The 16,221-nt window shown below is 41.6% G+C and overlaps 1 protein-coding gene across 1 annotated transcript in view; it reads right to left on the bottom strand.

Annotated features, from left to right (window-relative positions):
• The window catches only part of LOC134480523 (uncharacterized), a 31,508-nt gene continuing 15,287 nt past the window's right edge, over nucleotides 1-16,221 (bottom strand). The window contains exon 5 of the mRNA XM_063268044.1: nucleotides 1-10,173. Within this exon, the coding sequence (XP_063124114.1) occupies nucleotides 10,168-10,173 (6 nt within the window). The 3' untranslated portion in view covers nucleotides 1-10,167. The remainder of the gene's footprint in view (nucleotides 10,174-16,221) is intronic.

The raw sequence follows: 16,221 nt of genomic DNA, 5'->3' as shown, positions 1-16,221 counted from the left end.
TTCAATTTTATGTGCATTCTGCAAATATTGTCCATGTTTATTCAGGCTCTTATTATTTCCCCATGACTGATAACATTCACAGAAATCATATTGAGCAAACTGTATATGTTGACGTATAATAGAATTGTATTCTACACAGTATAGCATAGAAATATGTATACATAACTTCCCATATGTGTGTATATACATATGTAAATGGCTCAAGAAAATGAGTATCACTTTATCATTGTGGTATTATTTTCATCAAAATCCTGAGAACATTGAAATGGCATCAAATAGTGACCAGATCGGCAAAAAAATCCACAAAATAAACTCTTACAAAGAATCTAAAGATACTGGCAAAAGATGCAAAAATATTAAAGTCTCAATGAAATATAAAGTCCAGATGAAATTCTGTATAATATTTTCTCAACTCTAGGATAATGTATTTTTGTACAACTATCAATAAAAGGCCTGAATTTTGAAGAATTCAAAAGTAGTGCACTATAATTATGCAGTGGTCAATACTGTTGCATACCATTTTACATAACTGCATACACTCTCGTTCTTTTGTTCCGTGGTCTAGCGACGAACTCGGGTAGATTTATGGGGAACCATTGCATTGTAGACTTGAACTGGATTAATTTGGGGGTGAGTAAGTCATATTTTGGTAACGTTGCTTTAAAAATAAACCGTTGGATATTAGTACAGCAAGTAATTCTCCCTGAAGGAAAAACCAGACACCAAGAACCTAGACCACTGCTGTCCATGAGAAATTTGTAGATGATAGAAATATTCTATATCTGCAGTGTTTCTGGCTATGGATTCTGGCTGGCTGTTTGCCTCCTGGTTTGCCTGATGTGACTAAAGATGCAGATTTTAGTTCTAAGTTTAGTTCATCTCAAATAGCCACGTGTGACCAGTGGGTGCCATTTGGACAGTGTAGCAACAGAAAACTGAAGCAGTGTAACCAAAGACTCACCTAGGAGTCAGTTGACCTCCTAGACGTGACTTGGGAAAACCTTGGCAATGATAGCCACTACTTAACTACTAAATATATTGACTCATCAGTCCCAAAGACAACTCTGTGAATTAAACACTCGTTATCATCCTCACTGTGCAGATAAGGGAATTGAGTCACACAAAGGTAAAATAACTTCTCCAGGGTTGAATATCTAACGGGTGTGAGAGCCAAGCTTTGAGTCCAACTACAAAGTAGATCGGCATATAATGGGTTGGTCTGTGCTGCTGTATATTCAAATGCTAAATTCTGTACCCTAACGCCTGGTTGCTCCAAGACAAGGAGATCCTCATGTATACCAGATTTTTTTTTTTGCCTCCTATGTTATCCCTGATTGGTTAATAAAATCCCTACAACATGGGCTGGGCAGAAGAGAGGGGACAGGGCAAAGTTTCCCTGGGCCTGGGGACTCAGGCAGGGTCCACGAGGAGAGAGAAAGGACATGGGAGGACAAGGAAGGAGACACCACCCCATAGGGTAGGTGGATCGTGAGTGTATTGCCATGAGGGCCAGCCTGTCAGAACAGGAGTGGTCCAGGCAGAGCATGGCAAGCAATACCTCCGGGTTATGGACAGGGAAGCAGAAAAAATAGCACAGAGGGTTGATGTCTGCCCAGTTCTAGTACTTTAAGGCTTATTCTAAATCTAAAAGTTTTGTGTCTTTTATTTGGGAACTAAATGATCTACAGTGGGGTAGATACCCCCTAATAATATTTACTGTAGCAATGGCCACTCAATTATTGTGGTATTTTAAATATAACACACATTGAATTTCACAATTCAGATGCAAGGCTTTTTATGTTTCCAATGTGACTGTACACCTGAGGTCATGTCTAGGTATAGAGACAGAACATGGCAGAATTACCTAGAACATTATGAGGTCATCACACTGACCACATGAAAGCCACAGGCTATACAGACTATGATGGATGAGGAGAAGGCTTAGTGCTCTCTGGAGTCCCCTTCCCTAGTCTTGGGATAAGACTTCCAGTAAGCCAAGACCATATTCCTCTTACATTTCTCAAGGAGCCAGGGGTAGACCCACATATATCATTTCTTAGCCTGCAGTGGTTTTTTCCAAGCGCTGCCCTGTTTGTGGACTTGGCAAAGGTAAGCACTGTCAGAGGAAGGCCAACATATGAATTCTGTATAACTCTGCTCTGACAGCATGTAGCACAATCCTATCAAGTACTGGAAGCCTTGCTGGAAAGATTAATCAACCTCTAGGATCAAAAGGAAACAACCCGAGGGCCACAGGGCTGTAAATCACGTCTGAAACCATAGCCCAGTATGGAAGTTCATCCTTGGATCTTATGTCAAAGAGCATTAGCATCCAAAAGAAAAACGAAACTGAAATGGCAAAGTGGTGGGTAATGACCTCATGTCAAGGATATCTAAGTCATGTGGAAAGATCCCAGTGCAAAGACATCTAGCAAAGCCACATGTCCACGAAGCTTTCACCAAGAATCCCCATTCTGTGTTCTAAAACATTATATATATACACACACACAGTGAATACTCATTTATGGTCAGCTATGGGGATTGATTCTCTGGGAATCTGACTTTGAGATTGACATAGATGTATAAAGGTGTTTGACAAGTGCTCTTGGGGACCATGGCTGTGACAAAGAGGAGAGAAGGGGATTGGGCAGAGAGCACTCTAGCTCTAATGCAGTCACAAGGGTATGCAGGCAGCCCTGTGTGGGGCTCAGGAGCTGGCCTGACCCTGAAGTCTTAGCCTGCACTGGAACAAGCAGGAGGCCCGGCCTTAAAGTCCCCATTGGCTAAGGACGAGGTTCCTGGTCAGAAACTAGTTACCACATTGTAACCACATAGCCATCCCTTCTCCAATATCGTTTCTCCTGAATTTCCAAGCCCAATCATGAGGATATTTGGGGCTCCACTCTGATCTTTTACTCAGAGCAAACATAAAAATCAGGCGGATGGGCAGGGAGTGGGTTGGCCTAAGGTTAGGCTAAACCTCAATTTTAATGGGTCCCTGAGATCAGGAGGGAGTCCATTTGGCATTGTCATCTGTGGCTTCTGTGTCCTTATCCTGGGTATGCTGACTCTGTGATAAGATGCCACCTCACCTCACAGATGTCAGGGTGAAAATCATGTATGACTTTTCTGGGAAGAACTCTGCCTTTTCCTACCATCTGGAGTTACACAACATCACCAAGCCAAGCTCAGAAGAGAGGGGTGGAGATTGTGGAGGCCTTAGAAGTTGAGGATCTTTTCTGATTAAGGCCCATATTTTTTCCTATGTAATTTTTCCCTTGCTCTTTCACTAATGATGGTTGACTTCATTCCTTGCCTGAAGCAAACTGGATTCCAAGGTTTGCATTAGGGAAGCCCCTCTTTTTGAGATGACAGGCCCCGCAAGGGATCCCACTGCATACAGGTTCCTATTCCCAAGGAAGTTGTTACTCCAGAATCACAGCATGCAGGCAGCAGCACAGGATATCTCCCAGCTTTCTCTCCTGCACATGCAGCACTTTTAATAAGGCTGTTTGTTTGTTTGTTTGCTTTTTATTGGAAATACCTACAAAGCTGAGCAGAGTCAATACATGCCTTTAATTCCAGCACCCACAAGGTATTTTTGTTTTTGATTTTTTTTATTTCATTTCATTATTTCTGTAATTGTTTTAGGATTCTTATTGTTTTCTTTGGTAATTCCCTCTAGCTCTTCACTCTGTACCTAGAATGTGAAGGCCATGCTCTGCATGGTCCTGTTATTCATGTTAATGATTTTATTCTTTCCACCAACACCACAGATGGTCATATTATTTACGTTCGAATCAGGAAAAAAGGCATAAAGAAGAGAGCTATGTTGTTTGGTCTCAGGTAACCAGCCAATCAGGAGTGTAGGATGGCTTCCCAACGTTTTGGATTAGGTAAGCTTCTGTTATTGAGATGAAAGGCCTCTGCTGAAACCTCCAGTTGAGTAACAGAGAGCCTGTAAAGACTGAAAGAGTGGTTGCTCCTTGAAGGTGAAGGCTGGCCCTTCAGTGCCTCTGCAGCCTGGGCAGAGCTGGCAAAGTGAAGTGATGTCACACAGGGGTCCTAATAACACAGTCCTACTTTCTTAGAGTAACTCCTAGGGACTTACCATATCCATACACCCATAGCTCCATATGCACTGGACCCCAGCCAAGTGCTCAACATTCATTGTTTTTGTCACTCAGTTTACCACAAATGTTAGAAATCTGAAAAGTTCAGGAAACTTGAAGGTGTGAATAAGTCCCAGTGACTGGAGTAAGCTCAAACAGTCTGTGACAACAAAGAACTGATTGAGCATCCAAGAGACAAGACGCTCACCAGGACCATAGTTGTATCCCAGTAAGAAAATTTGAATAATAAGGCTTCAGGTGAAAAGATAAATTAGGAGGTCTAGGCCTAAAAGTTTTATCCTTTGCCCTCAGGGTTGCAGCCATTCTTTCAGCCTTTCCTGGCCTCTGTCACAGGATCAGAGTTCTCACCTGGAAACAGTGTTATCTGGAAGGCGCATAATACATATCCACAGACTACTCTTTGGGTACAAACTGACAGGCAACTTCAACGCTTAAAGTCTCTCTCTCTCTCTCTCTCTCTCTCTCTCTCTCTCTCTCTCTCTCTCTCAGCTTGAGACTGCACACACACTGCATTTTTTTGTGCACTCTGCTTTTTTATTGCAGTTTTCTTTTCTCAAACTCCCACAATCATGCACACGTCTGTTCATTATCCTTTCATTCTCACACACACTCTTCATACACACCTCATACATATCTCACACACACCACATGCACTCTCCTGTCACACACACACACAGTCTTCATACACACCTCATACATATCTCACACACACCACATGCACTCTCCTGTCACACACACACACAGTCTTCACACACACCTCATATTCTCTCCTCACTCATTCTCACATGCTCTCCTCATGCTCTCTCCCTGGCTCTCACATTTGTTCTCAGACTCGCGCTCTCATTCGCTCCCTCATTCACTATCACATTCTCTCTCCACTCACTCTTCACATGCTCTTCTCATGCTCTCTCATTCGCTCTCACATTTTTTCTTACATTAGCTCTGTCATTTCCTCTCTCATTCACTCCCACATGCTCTGTCTCATTTACTCTTCACATGTTCTGTAGCCTTTCTCTTGCCCCAGTCCTTTATTAATAATCCAAAAGCAGGTAGAAAAAAGACATTGTGTAATCATTTCCAAATCAAATTCAGAGAATAACTACATCCCATCAAGAACTAAGAATTGCAATTGTTCCCCACAGTTTCAAGTGTTCCCTATCCCCATGCCAGTGGCCAAAATAATAATAATTGTAAACTTATCCTTATTTAAACTTTAACTCTTTACTTTTATACTTCAGAGTCCAAAGCTCCGAGGTCAGCTACTTGCATTTTCCTGTGAAGCTCTACTGATAAATGACATAGGCAAAACTGCCAGGCAGTGGCCAGAAAGAATCAAGTTAACCCTTAGCTCATTAATTCAGCTAGCTTTCTGTTCCTTGCACACAATGACACTCATAAGAGTCCGACTATTTTGACTTAGTATTCTAGTATATGATTTAATATACTTTATACTTCCTTATCCAGAAATCACTCTTATATGTTATGTAAACTTATTTCCTAACTTCAATACCTTTTTCCTTTATTATGGTCCCAATGTTGGCTCTAATTCATTTTCTAATAATGTTTAAAGGTTCTTTTCAAGTCAAACCTTAATCTGGAATTGCAATTGTGCAGTTATTACATTTTTTTCCAAGATGAGAATACACAGTATCCACCTGGGCCACTAGGGCTGTGCTGTGCTGTGCCCCTGTGCATCACTTTCCAATTGTCTAAGAATCATAACATCAAGGATCATCTAGTTTCACAGAATTCACCAGAGCAGAAGAAGAAAGAAGTAAGAAAGTCAGATATAATAGAATAATTATGCACACCAAGGCCAACTGATAGGCAGTCACACACAAATGAAATCTATACAGCCCTTGTCCAGTAATAAGGTTAGGGAAATGGAAACAACCAGTTTTTACAAAGAGATACTGCGGGCTACTGAGATGTCTCCATCCCGGACTGCTGCACGCAGCCTCTTATTTAAGATGGTGGGTCCCGTGGAGAGATGTGTCTCCTGCTTCTCAGGTTTCCAGAAGCCACCCTACTTTACAAGGAGCTGCTGCAGGCTTCAGAGATGTCTCCCTCCCGGCAGTCCCTGTCATTGTATGTTGTCCCCAGCATTAGCCAGAGCAATCAGACAACAAGAGGAGGTCAAAGGGATACAGATTGGAAAGGAAGAAGTCAAAATATCACTATCACAGAGGATAGGATAATATACATGAGACACCCCAAAATTTACACCAGAGAACTCCTAAGCCTGATAAACAACTTCAGCAAAGTGGCTGGGTATAAAATTAACTCAAACAAATCAGTTGCCTTCATCTACCCAAAAGATAAACAGGCTGAGAAAGAAATTAGGGAAATGACACCTTTCATAATAGTCTCAAATTATATAAAAATACCTCAGTGAGACTTTTATCAAACAAGTGTAAGATCTGTGTCACAAGAACATCCAGTGTCTGAAGAAAGAAATTGAAGATCTCAGAAAATGGAAAGATCTCCCATGCTCATGGCTTTGCAGGATTAAGATAGTAAAAATGGCCATTTTCTCCAAAGTGACCTAGAGATTCAATGCAATCCCCATCAAAATTCCAATCCGGTTGTTCATAGGGTTAGAAGGAATAATTTGCAAATTTATTTGGAATAACAAAAAACCCGGGATAGCTAAAATTATCCTCAACAATAAAAGGACTTCCCTGGGAATCACTATCCCTGAACTAAAGCAGTATTACAGAGCATTAGTGATAAAAACTGTATGCTATTGGTACAGAGACAGGAGGATAGACCAGTGGAATAGAATTGCAGACCCAGAAATGAACCCACACACCTATGGGCACTTGATTTTTGACAAGGGAGACAAAACCATTTGGTGGAAAAAAGATAGCATATTCAGCAAATGGTGCTGGTTCAACTGGAGATCCGCATATGGAGGAGTACAAATCATCCTCTTCTTATTGCCCTGGACAAAGCTTAAGTCCAGGTGGATCAAGGACCTATACATCAAATCAGATACTCTCAAACTAATAGAAGCAAAAGTGGGAAAGCATCTTGAACACAAGGACACTGGAAAAAATTTCCTGAACAAAACACGAATGGCTTATGCTCTAAGATCAAGAGTAGAGAAATGGGACCTCATAAAGGTACAAAGCTTCCATAACCCAAAGAACACTGGTTAGGATAAAACAGCAATCAACAGATTAGGAAAAGACCTTTACTAATCCTACAACTGATAGAGAGCTAATATCCAAAATATACAAAGAACTCATGACGTTGGACTGTAGGGAGACTAATACCCTATTAAAAATTGCAGTTCAGAGCTAAACAAAGAATTCATAGCTGAGGAATATGGAGTGGCTGAGAAGGACCAAAAGAAATGTTCAACATCTTTAGTTATAAGGGGAATGCAAATCAAAACAACTCTGAGATTCCACCTCACACCAGACTGAAAGGCTAAGATCAAATACTGAGGCGACAGAAGATGCTTGCACAGATGTGAGAAAGAGGAACACTCCTCCATTGTTGGTGAGATTGCAGACTGGTACAACTATTCTGGATATCAGTCTGGAGGTTTCTCAGAAAATTAGACATTGCACTAGCTTAGGACCCAGCTATACCTCTCTTGCACATATACCCAGTAGATGCTCCAACATACAACAAGGCACACGCTCCACCATGTTCATAGCAGCCTTATTTGTAATAGTCAGAAAATGAAAAGATCCCAGATGCCCTTCAACAGAGGAATGGAAACAGAAATTGTGGTACATCTACACAATGGAGCACTACAGAGATATAAAAAAAAATGACTTCACGACATTCATAGGCAAATAGAATGAACTAAAACATATCATCCTGAGTGACTTAATCCAATCACAAAAACACACACATGGTATGCACTCATTGATAAGTGGATATTAGCCCAAATGCTGGAATTCACCAATATTCACAGACAACATGAAACTCAAGAAAGATGACCAAAATGCTGATGCTTCACTCCTTCTTTCAAAGGGGATACCCATAGAAGGGATAGGGAGGCAAAGTTTAGAACAGAGCCTGGAGGAATGTCCATTCAGAGTCTACCCCATGAGTGGCCTATACATATACAGTCTCCAAACTAGATAAGGTGGATGAAGCTAAGAAGTTCATTGCTGACAGGAACTGGATATAGATGTCTCTTGAGAGGCACAGCCAGATCATGTCAAATACAGTGGCTAATGCTAGCAGCAAACCATTGAACTGAGAACTGGACCTCAGTTGGAGGAATTATAGAAAGACTGAAAGAGCTGAATGGACTTGCAACCCCATAAGAACAACCATGCCTGCCAAGTAGAATTCCCAGAGACTGAACCACTACCCAAACACTATACAGGGACTGTGCCATGGCTCCTTCTGCATGTGTATCAGAGGATGGTCTTCTTGGGCACAAATGGAATGAACAGCCCTTGGTCCTTCCTAGGCTGGGAAAGTGGATGGCTGGTGAAGGGAATACCTTATAGAAGAGGGGGAGGGCGATGGTATTTGGACTTCCTTCTGGAAAACAAGGAACGAAGAACATTTGAATTCAAAATGAAAAATATCCTATTAAAATTCAACAACAACAACATGGTGTTTAGAGCTTCAAATAAAAAATGCTACAATCAGGAAACAGAGAATTGTATGCCTCTGGTTTTCTTCAAATATGCTCAGGGCACGGGGCGGTTCTGGGCGCAGGCTGGACCAAGCAGGTTCCTACCGTTGAAAGCTCCTCTATTCCTGTTTCCAGAGGAATCATGCAGATTAATATTGGGCCAGAGATGTGGGCAGAGCTGGGCAGAAGTGGCTTTCTGTCCTGTGGTCTCAGGATTATCTGCATTCCTGAGTGTTCAGTACTCTCTGCCACGGGATTTGGTTGCAGGCTTCCCGATTGCTTTAAACTCAATTATACCATGTTTATATGTCCTGGGAGATATTACAGAAAAATTAATGTTTATCCCATTAATTTGTTCAACACTCTCATCCACAGCGTATAATTTAGAGGTAACTATATACTTGACAGCAAGCATACACAGTCGGTAATATATGCATGATGAAGTTGCAATTCACAGAGTTGGAAACACAGTGAACAGTGACTGTGAAACTGCCTTTGAATCTCAGTCTTACTGGGAAGTAATTTTGATGCCCAGTCCCGATGAGAATGCAGAGATCGATCCCTCCCTGATAGCTGTGGAACTTCAGATGTTGACACTGATTATCAATAAAGAAGGTTCTTAGGAGTGAAGAGTTTGAGATTATTACTCTTTTATTCAACAGAATACATCCAATTTACTGGATAGTAACCAGATGCAGGTAGTCAATATATACAGTCTATATCCTTATCAAAATATCAAAATAGAAAAGCAAATGAACAAAACAACAACACATAAATAACAAAACTTCAAATGAATAGAAGGAAAACCAAATAACCAAGATAATCAAAACTCAACGAAACTTTAAATAGAGGAATTGTGTTAAGCATTCTTTTGGTGCTCCTTTTGCAGAATGGATTCATAGCCTGTGGCTTGCCTTGGAGACATAGTAGACAAGCAGTTACTGATGATAATAATCTTTGCAAGAGGAGTGGAAGTAGGTTGTTTTGTTGGAGTGGGGCTATTAAGGAAAAAGCCATGCAATAATGAGTATAAAATACATGAATGATTTGTTTCAAAGTCCTTCCAATGTTGTGAACTGATCTCCATGAAACTCTTCTGGAAGACCTATCAGGACAAGTACAAATTTACAAATGCACACTCTTTCTGGATGACCAGCAGCTCTTGATTGATGTGCATCAGCACTTCTCTGAGTCCCTCCAAATGTATACACTTGCTGGATAGAGCCGAGATGAAAGTAAGGCCTATTCAATCCAAAGAAGTTAAACTAAAGGAGGAAAATGCAGTCCACAATTGCTATGGACATTACAGATGAGATGCAGTAGTGGTGTATTTGCTGTGCACACTTAGTCCACCTCCTGTAGCACTTCTCTCCAAGGGAGATCTTGTCCTGGTCTGTGTCATGTTCAAGTTTCTGCTGGAGAATTTCAGACCTAGCAGAGCAAGGGAATAAAGGTTTAGTGAGGGGTTGTCAATTCAGCTCTCCCCCTTACATCAGCTCTATTCAGTTGGACAATCCAGCATGACCTGTCAGCTGAGGTCAGTACCTGCATCTCCAAGTGTCCAAGTGTTGGAGAAGGTACCATGAGATGCTGAGAAGAAGGTATATCCTTTGGTTTTAGGGTGGAATGTTCTATAAATATATGTTAAATCCATTTGTTTCATAACTTCTGTTAGTCTTTCTATGTCTCTGTTTAATTTCTGTTTCCCTGATCTGTCCACTGATGAAAGTGGGGTGTTTAAATCTCCTACTATTATTGTTTGGTGCAATGTATGATTTTTTTGAGCTTTAGAAAGGTTTCTCATTGTTTAGGGACACAACTGCTATATACTTGACAAATATAGCAATAACCCAGAACATCCGCAGGAAGCTGTGACCATTGGCCACATGAGGATGAGTGTCTTTCAAAATTCATCATGATTTTTGAAAAGACCTTCCACATAATTGGTGGCTTGGCTTCCCACAAACATGTTCCATTTGTCTAGAATCTCCTCCTTGGACAGTATCTCATGCTTGTTTTGTCTGACTCATACACCAGATGCCGGGCTTCAGCCTGTGCATGGTCATAGGCCTGAGGGAGGATCCAGTGGTGAATCTCATCCTAGTCCAGCTTCCCATCCTTCTTCAGATCTGGCAAATCATTGAACTGCTCCCCAGACAAAACCCAGTCGGTCTCAGGGCAATTGTCCTCATGGGAAAAAGATGTCCACAATGTACTCATCCTAGTCCACAAAACCATCCCCGTTCTTGTCGATATCCTCCAGGGTTTCCAGAACTACAATCTCCTTCATATGTTCTAAATCCTCTTAGTGTAGAAAAGCAATGAACCCGACCTGAGTAGCTGTCAGGTCACCGTCAAGGCCTTAAACCTCCTCTCATCTCATGGAGGCATCTTTTTAAAGTTGTGATGATCAGAGCATTCTTGGAATTCAGCAAGGTTTCCCAGGTAGTAGCCATAGGTAGCCTGCTTGTATTCTTCCCAGGAGATTTTTCATCTATGTCCCTATCATAATCCTTCCAGAGTTTAGCCACATTTTGGTTGATGTATCTTTTCTGTACCAGTTTGATCCAAACTTTCAGGTCTTCAGTAGTAACAAGGCTGCCTTCATCATGGTCAAGTGGATCAACAATTTTCCCCAGCCTCTCCTGCTCTCGTCCAGGCTTAGCTATCAAAGGTCTTGGAGTCCTCCTTGCCCAGGAAGACCTCATGATTGTACAGGAAGCTGTGCTTGTCCTCTGGTGGCCACTGGCCCTGCTCTGAATCGGGACAAACCATGTGCTCCTTGCTCATCATGCTCTTGGTCCTGAACGCCAGGACCAGTGCCAGCAGCAGCCCATGGAGTGTCCCAGGCTGACACCATGCACCACAGTCCAGATCAAAGGGAGGCAGCAGGGAAGTAGGGACTCAGAGCAACTTAGCCGCTGTCCATCCAGAGAGGGCTTTTGTTACATTTCCAATGTTATCCCTTTTACTGGTTTCCCATCCAAAAAACCCCTTATAACACGCCTCCCCCTTCTACTATAAGGGTCTTACCACACCCACCCAAACATCCAGGTTTACCTGCCTCCCTGTTCTGGTTTCCCCTACACTGGGGCATCAAGCCTTGACAAGACCAAGGGCGTCTCCTCCCATTTGTACCCAAGAAGGCCATCCTCTTCTACATATGCAGCTGTAGCCAAGGGTCTGTCCATGTGTACGCTTTGGATGGTGGTTTTGGCCCTGGGAGCTCTGGGTGTTTCTTAGTGTTGTTCTGATGGGGCTGTAAACCCCTTCAGCTCCCTCAATCCTTTCTCTTACTCCTCCATTGGGGACCCTGTTCCCAGCTGAATGGTTGGCCTCAAGCATCTGCCTCTGTATTTGTCATGCTCTTTACCCCACTCTTTTGAGCAGATCACCACAGAGCAACGAAGATGTATTGTCTTGGAGTGATGATGTATAGACAAATAGATGATTTCTTAATTCCTAATGATGGTTGTATAAGAATTCTTAAAATTAGATTAGTAATTTTAAGCTTTTATAATAGGACTGCTATTATGTTCTTTCTGGTAATCAAAATTGCATTGAGAACCCTGCCATTCTTAAAGTGTCATGAGTGAATTGCTTCTGCAATACCAAGCAGGCATCTACAAATTAGAGCCCATTCTAAGAGGGTATTAACCAAATAACCAAGGTTCATAAAAAGAGAACTAATGATTTACTATAGGTGCAAGGACTGAACATAAATAATTGACTGGATTTGCCTATAGGTAATTTCACTTATTCTTTTCTCATAAAAATTACAGCTTTTACTCTCCATGAACGTGCAGAGCCAGTAACAGATGGTGACAGTTTATGCTGATGATTACTCTTCACAGATATGCATGTAAACATTCTCTGTCGTAAACTGATTATCCAACTTATGATTTGAATTCCTGTGCAAACTTGTGGTGAACTTTTCACCATGTGATGCTGTGTTCAGAAAGATATACAAATGCTGCGGACAAAGAGAGAGAAAGCTTTTTAGACAGAACTGAACAGAACAGAACAGAACTGAAGAACTACTTAGAAGTAAAGGCATAGCGTTGAGAGTAAGGCATTGAGAGTAAGGAAATCATTGTGTGGTAAGAGCAAGAGGAAAGGAGATAAGAAGAAGAGAGCAAGGAGAACCTTTAAAGCTAAACTTTATGGAGGCAAACTTTTGTAGAAATTTTAGGAAAACGGAAGAACTTAGAAATAAAGGTTAAAATCACTGCTCTTCAGCCTTCAGCCTGGCTCACTGGCTAGCCTCTGCTCTTCAGTCAGTCTCACTGGCTAGCCTCTGCTCTTCAGTCAGGCTCACTGTCTAGCCTGTCCTCTTCAGCTTGGCTCATTGGCCTATGGGGCCCTAGCACATCGCTTAACCATCTGCTCATGACTGCCTGACCACAATGACAACCTGACTGCCCTGACTTCTTAAAGTTGTCCTCTAGAAAGAGCACAAGAAACCAAAGAGAAAAACCACAGGGACCTTTTCCAATGGGCTTTTTTCAACCTTAAGTACTTTCGTTATTTCTTTAAAAAAGTGAAATATAAACTAAATGGATAGAAACTTGAAGCAATCCCACTAAAATCAGGGACTAGACAAGGCTGCCCACTCTCTCCCTACTTATTCAATATAGTTCTTGAAGTTCTAGCCAGAGCAATCAGACAACAAAAGGAGATCAAAGGGATACAGATCGGAAAAGAAGAGGTCAAAATATCACTATTTGCAGATGACATGATAGTATATTTAAGTGATCCCAAAAGTTCCACCAGAGAACTACTAAAGCTGATAAACAACTTCAGCAAAGTGGCTGGGTATAAAATTAACTCAAATAAATCAGTTGCCTTCCTCTATACAAAAGAGAAACAAGCCGAGAAAGAAATTACGGAAACGACACCCTTCATAATAGACCCAAATAATATAAAGTACCTCGGTGTGACTTTAACCAAGCAAGTAAAAGATCTGTACAATAAGAACTTCAAGACACTGAGGAAAGAAATTGAAGAAGACCTCAGAAGATGGAAAGATCTCCCATGCTCATGGATTGGCAGGATTAATATAGTAAAAATGGCCATTTTACCAAAAGCAATCTACAGATTCAATGCAATCCCCATCAAAATACCAATCCAATTCTTCAAAGAGTTAGACAGAACAATTTGCAAATTCATCTGGAATAACAAAAAACCCAGGATAGCTAAAGCTATCCTCAACAATAAAAGGACTTCAGGGGGAATCACTATCCCTGAACTCAAGCAGTATTACAGAGCAATAGTGATAAAAACTGCATGGTATTGGTACAGAGACAGACAGATAGACCAATGGAATAGAATTGAAGACCCAGAAATGAACGCACACACCTATGGTCACTTGATTTTTGACAAAGGAGCCAAAACCATCCAATGGAAAAAAGATAGCATTTTCAGCAAATGGTGCTGGTTCAACTGGAGGGCAACATGTAGAAGAATGCAGATCGATCCATGCTTATCACCCTGTACAAAGCTTAAGTCCAAGTGGATCAAGGTCCTCCACATCAAACCAGACACACTCAAACTAATAGAAGAAAAACTAGGGAAGCATCTGGAACACATGGGCACTGGAAAAAATTTCCTGAACAAAACACCAATGGCTTATGCTCTAAGATCAAGAATCGACAAATGGGATCTCATAAAACTGCAAAGCTTCTGTAAGGCAAAGGACACTGTGGTTAGGACAAAACGGCAAGCAACAGATTGGGAAAAGATCTTTACCAATCCTACAACAGATAGAGGCCTTATATCCAAAATATACAAAGAACTCAAGAAGTTAGACCGCAGGGAAACAAATAACCCTATTAAAAAATTGGCTTCAGACCTAAACAAAGAATTCACAGCTGAGGAATGCCGAATGGCTGAGAAACACCTAAAGAAATGTTCAACATCTTTAGTCATAAGGGAAATGCAAATCAAAACAACCCTGAGATTTCACCTCACACCAGTGAGAATGGCTAAGATCAAAAACTCAGATGCTGGCGAGGATGTGGAGAAAGAGGAACACTCCTCCATTGTTGGTGGGATTGCAGACTGGTAAAACCATTCTGGAAATCAGTCTGGAGGTTCCTCAGAAAATTGGACATTGAACTGCCTGAGGATCCAGCTATACCTCTCTTGGGCATATACCCAAAAGATGCCTCAACATATAAAAGAGACACGTGCTCCACTATGTTCATCGCAGCCTTATTTATAATAGCCAGAAAATGGAAAGAACCCAGATGCCCTTCAAAAGAGGAATGGATACAGAAAATGTGGTACATCTACACAATGGAATATTACTCAGCGATCAAAAACAACGAGTTTATGAAATTCGTAGGCAAATGGTTGGAACTGGAAAATATCATCCTGAGTGAGCTAACCCAATCACAGAAAGACATACATGGTATGCACTCATTGATAAGTGGCTATTAGCCCAAATGCTTGAATTACCCTAGATCCCTAGAACAAACGAAACTCAAGACGGATGATCAAAATGGGAATGCTTCACTCCTTCTTTAAATGAGGAAAAAGAATACCCTTGGCAGGAAAGGGAGAGGCAAAGATTAAAACAGAGACTGAAGGAACACCCATTCAGAGCCTGCCCCACATGTGGCCCATACATATACAGCCACCCAATTAGACAAGATGGATGAAGCAAAGAAGTGCAGACCGACAGGAGCCGGATGTAGATCGCTCCTGAGAGACACAGCCAGAATACAGCAAATACAGAGGCGAAGGCCAGCAGCAAACCACTGAACTGAGAATAGGTCCCCTATTGAAGGAATCAGAGAAGGAACTGGAAGAGCTTGAAGGGGCTCGAGACCCCAAAAGTACAACAATGCCAAGCAACCAGAGCTTCCAGGGACTAAGCCACTACCTAAAGACTATACATGGACTGACCCTGGACTCTGACCCCATAGGTAGCAATGAATATCCTAGTAAGAGCACCAGTGGAAGGGGAAGCCCTGGGTCCTGCTAAGACTGAACCCCCAGTGAACTAGTCTATGGGGGGAGGGCGGCAATGGGGGGAGGGTTGGGAGGGGAACACCCATAAGGAAGGGGAGGGGGGAGGGGGATGTTTGCCCGGAAACCGGGAAAGGGAATAACACTCGAAATGTATATAAGAAATACTCAAGTTAATAAAAAAAAAGTGAAATATAATTTCTGTAATTCATATGGCCAAGAGAGCTGTGCAGTAGTCATTGCTTTATGGAATTTGGTGCTAAATCAAAAGATTCCTTTATTCTATTACGACGTTATCTGTATGTTGTAAGATGTATCTTTGGAAAACACAACACCATATTCCTAAAATCTAGATGTTTTAAGACGTCAGCTCATGGACAAACATAACTGCTTACCTATCTAGACTGGCCTTTTTTGCTATACTGCAGGTACAATCAATTTTCCACATTACTTCCATGATTTTCAAGAATGATTAAGAGAAAAATAAGTTGAACATAATGGCCAGAA

Source organism: Rattus norvegicus, chromosome 9 (assembly GCF_036323735.1).
Source record: "Rattus norvegicus strain BN/NHsdMcwi chromosome 9, GRCr8, whole genome shotgun sequence".
Taxonomy (NCBI): domain Eukaryota; kingdom Metazoa; phylum Chordata; class Mammalia; order Rodentia; family Muridae; genus Rattus; species Rattus norvegicus.
Note: the sequence above shows the minus strand (reverse complement) of the source record. Positions and strands in the feature narration are given on the sequence as shown.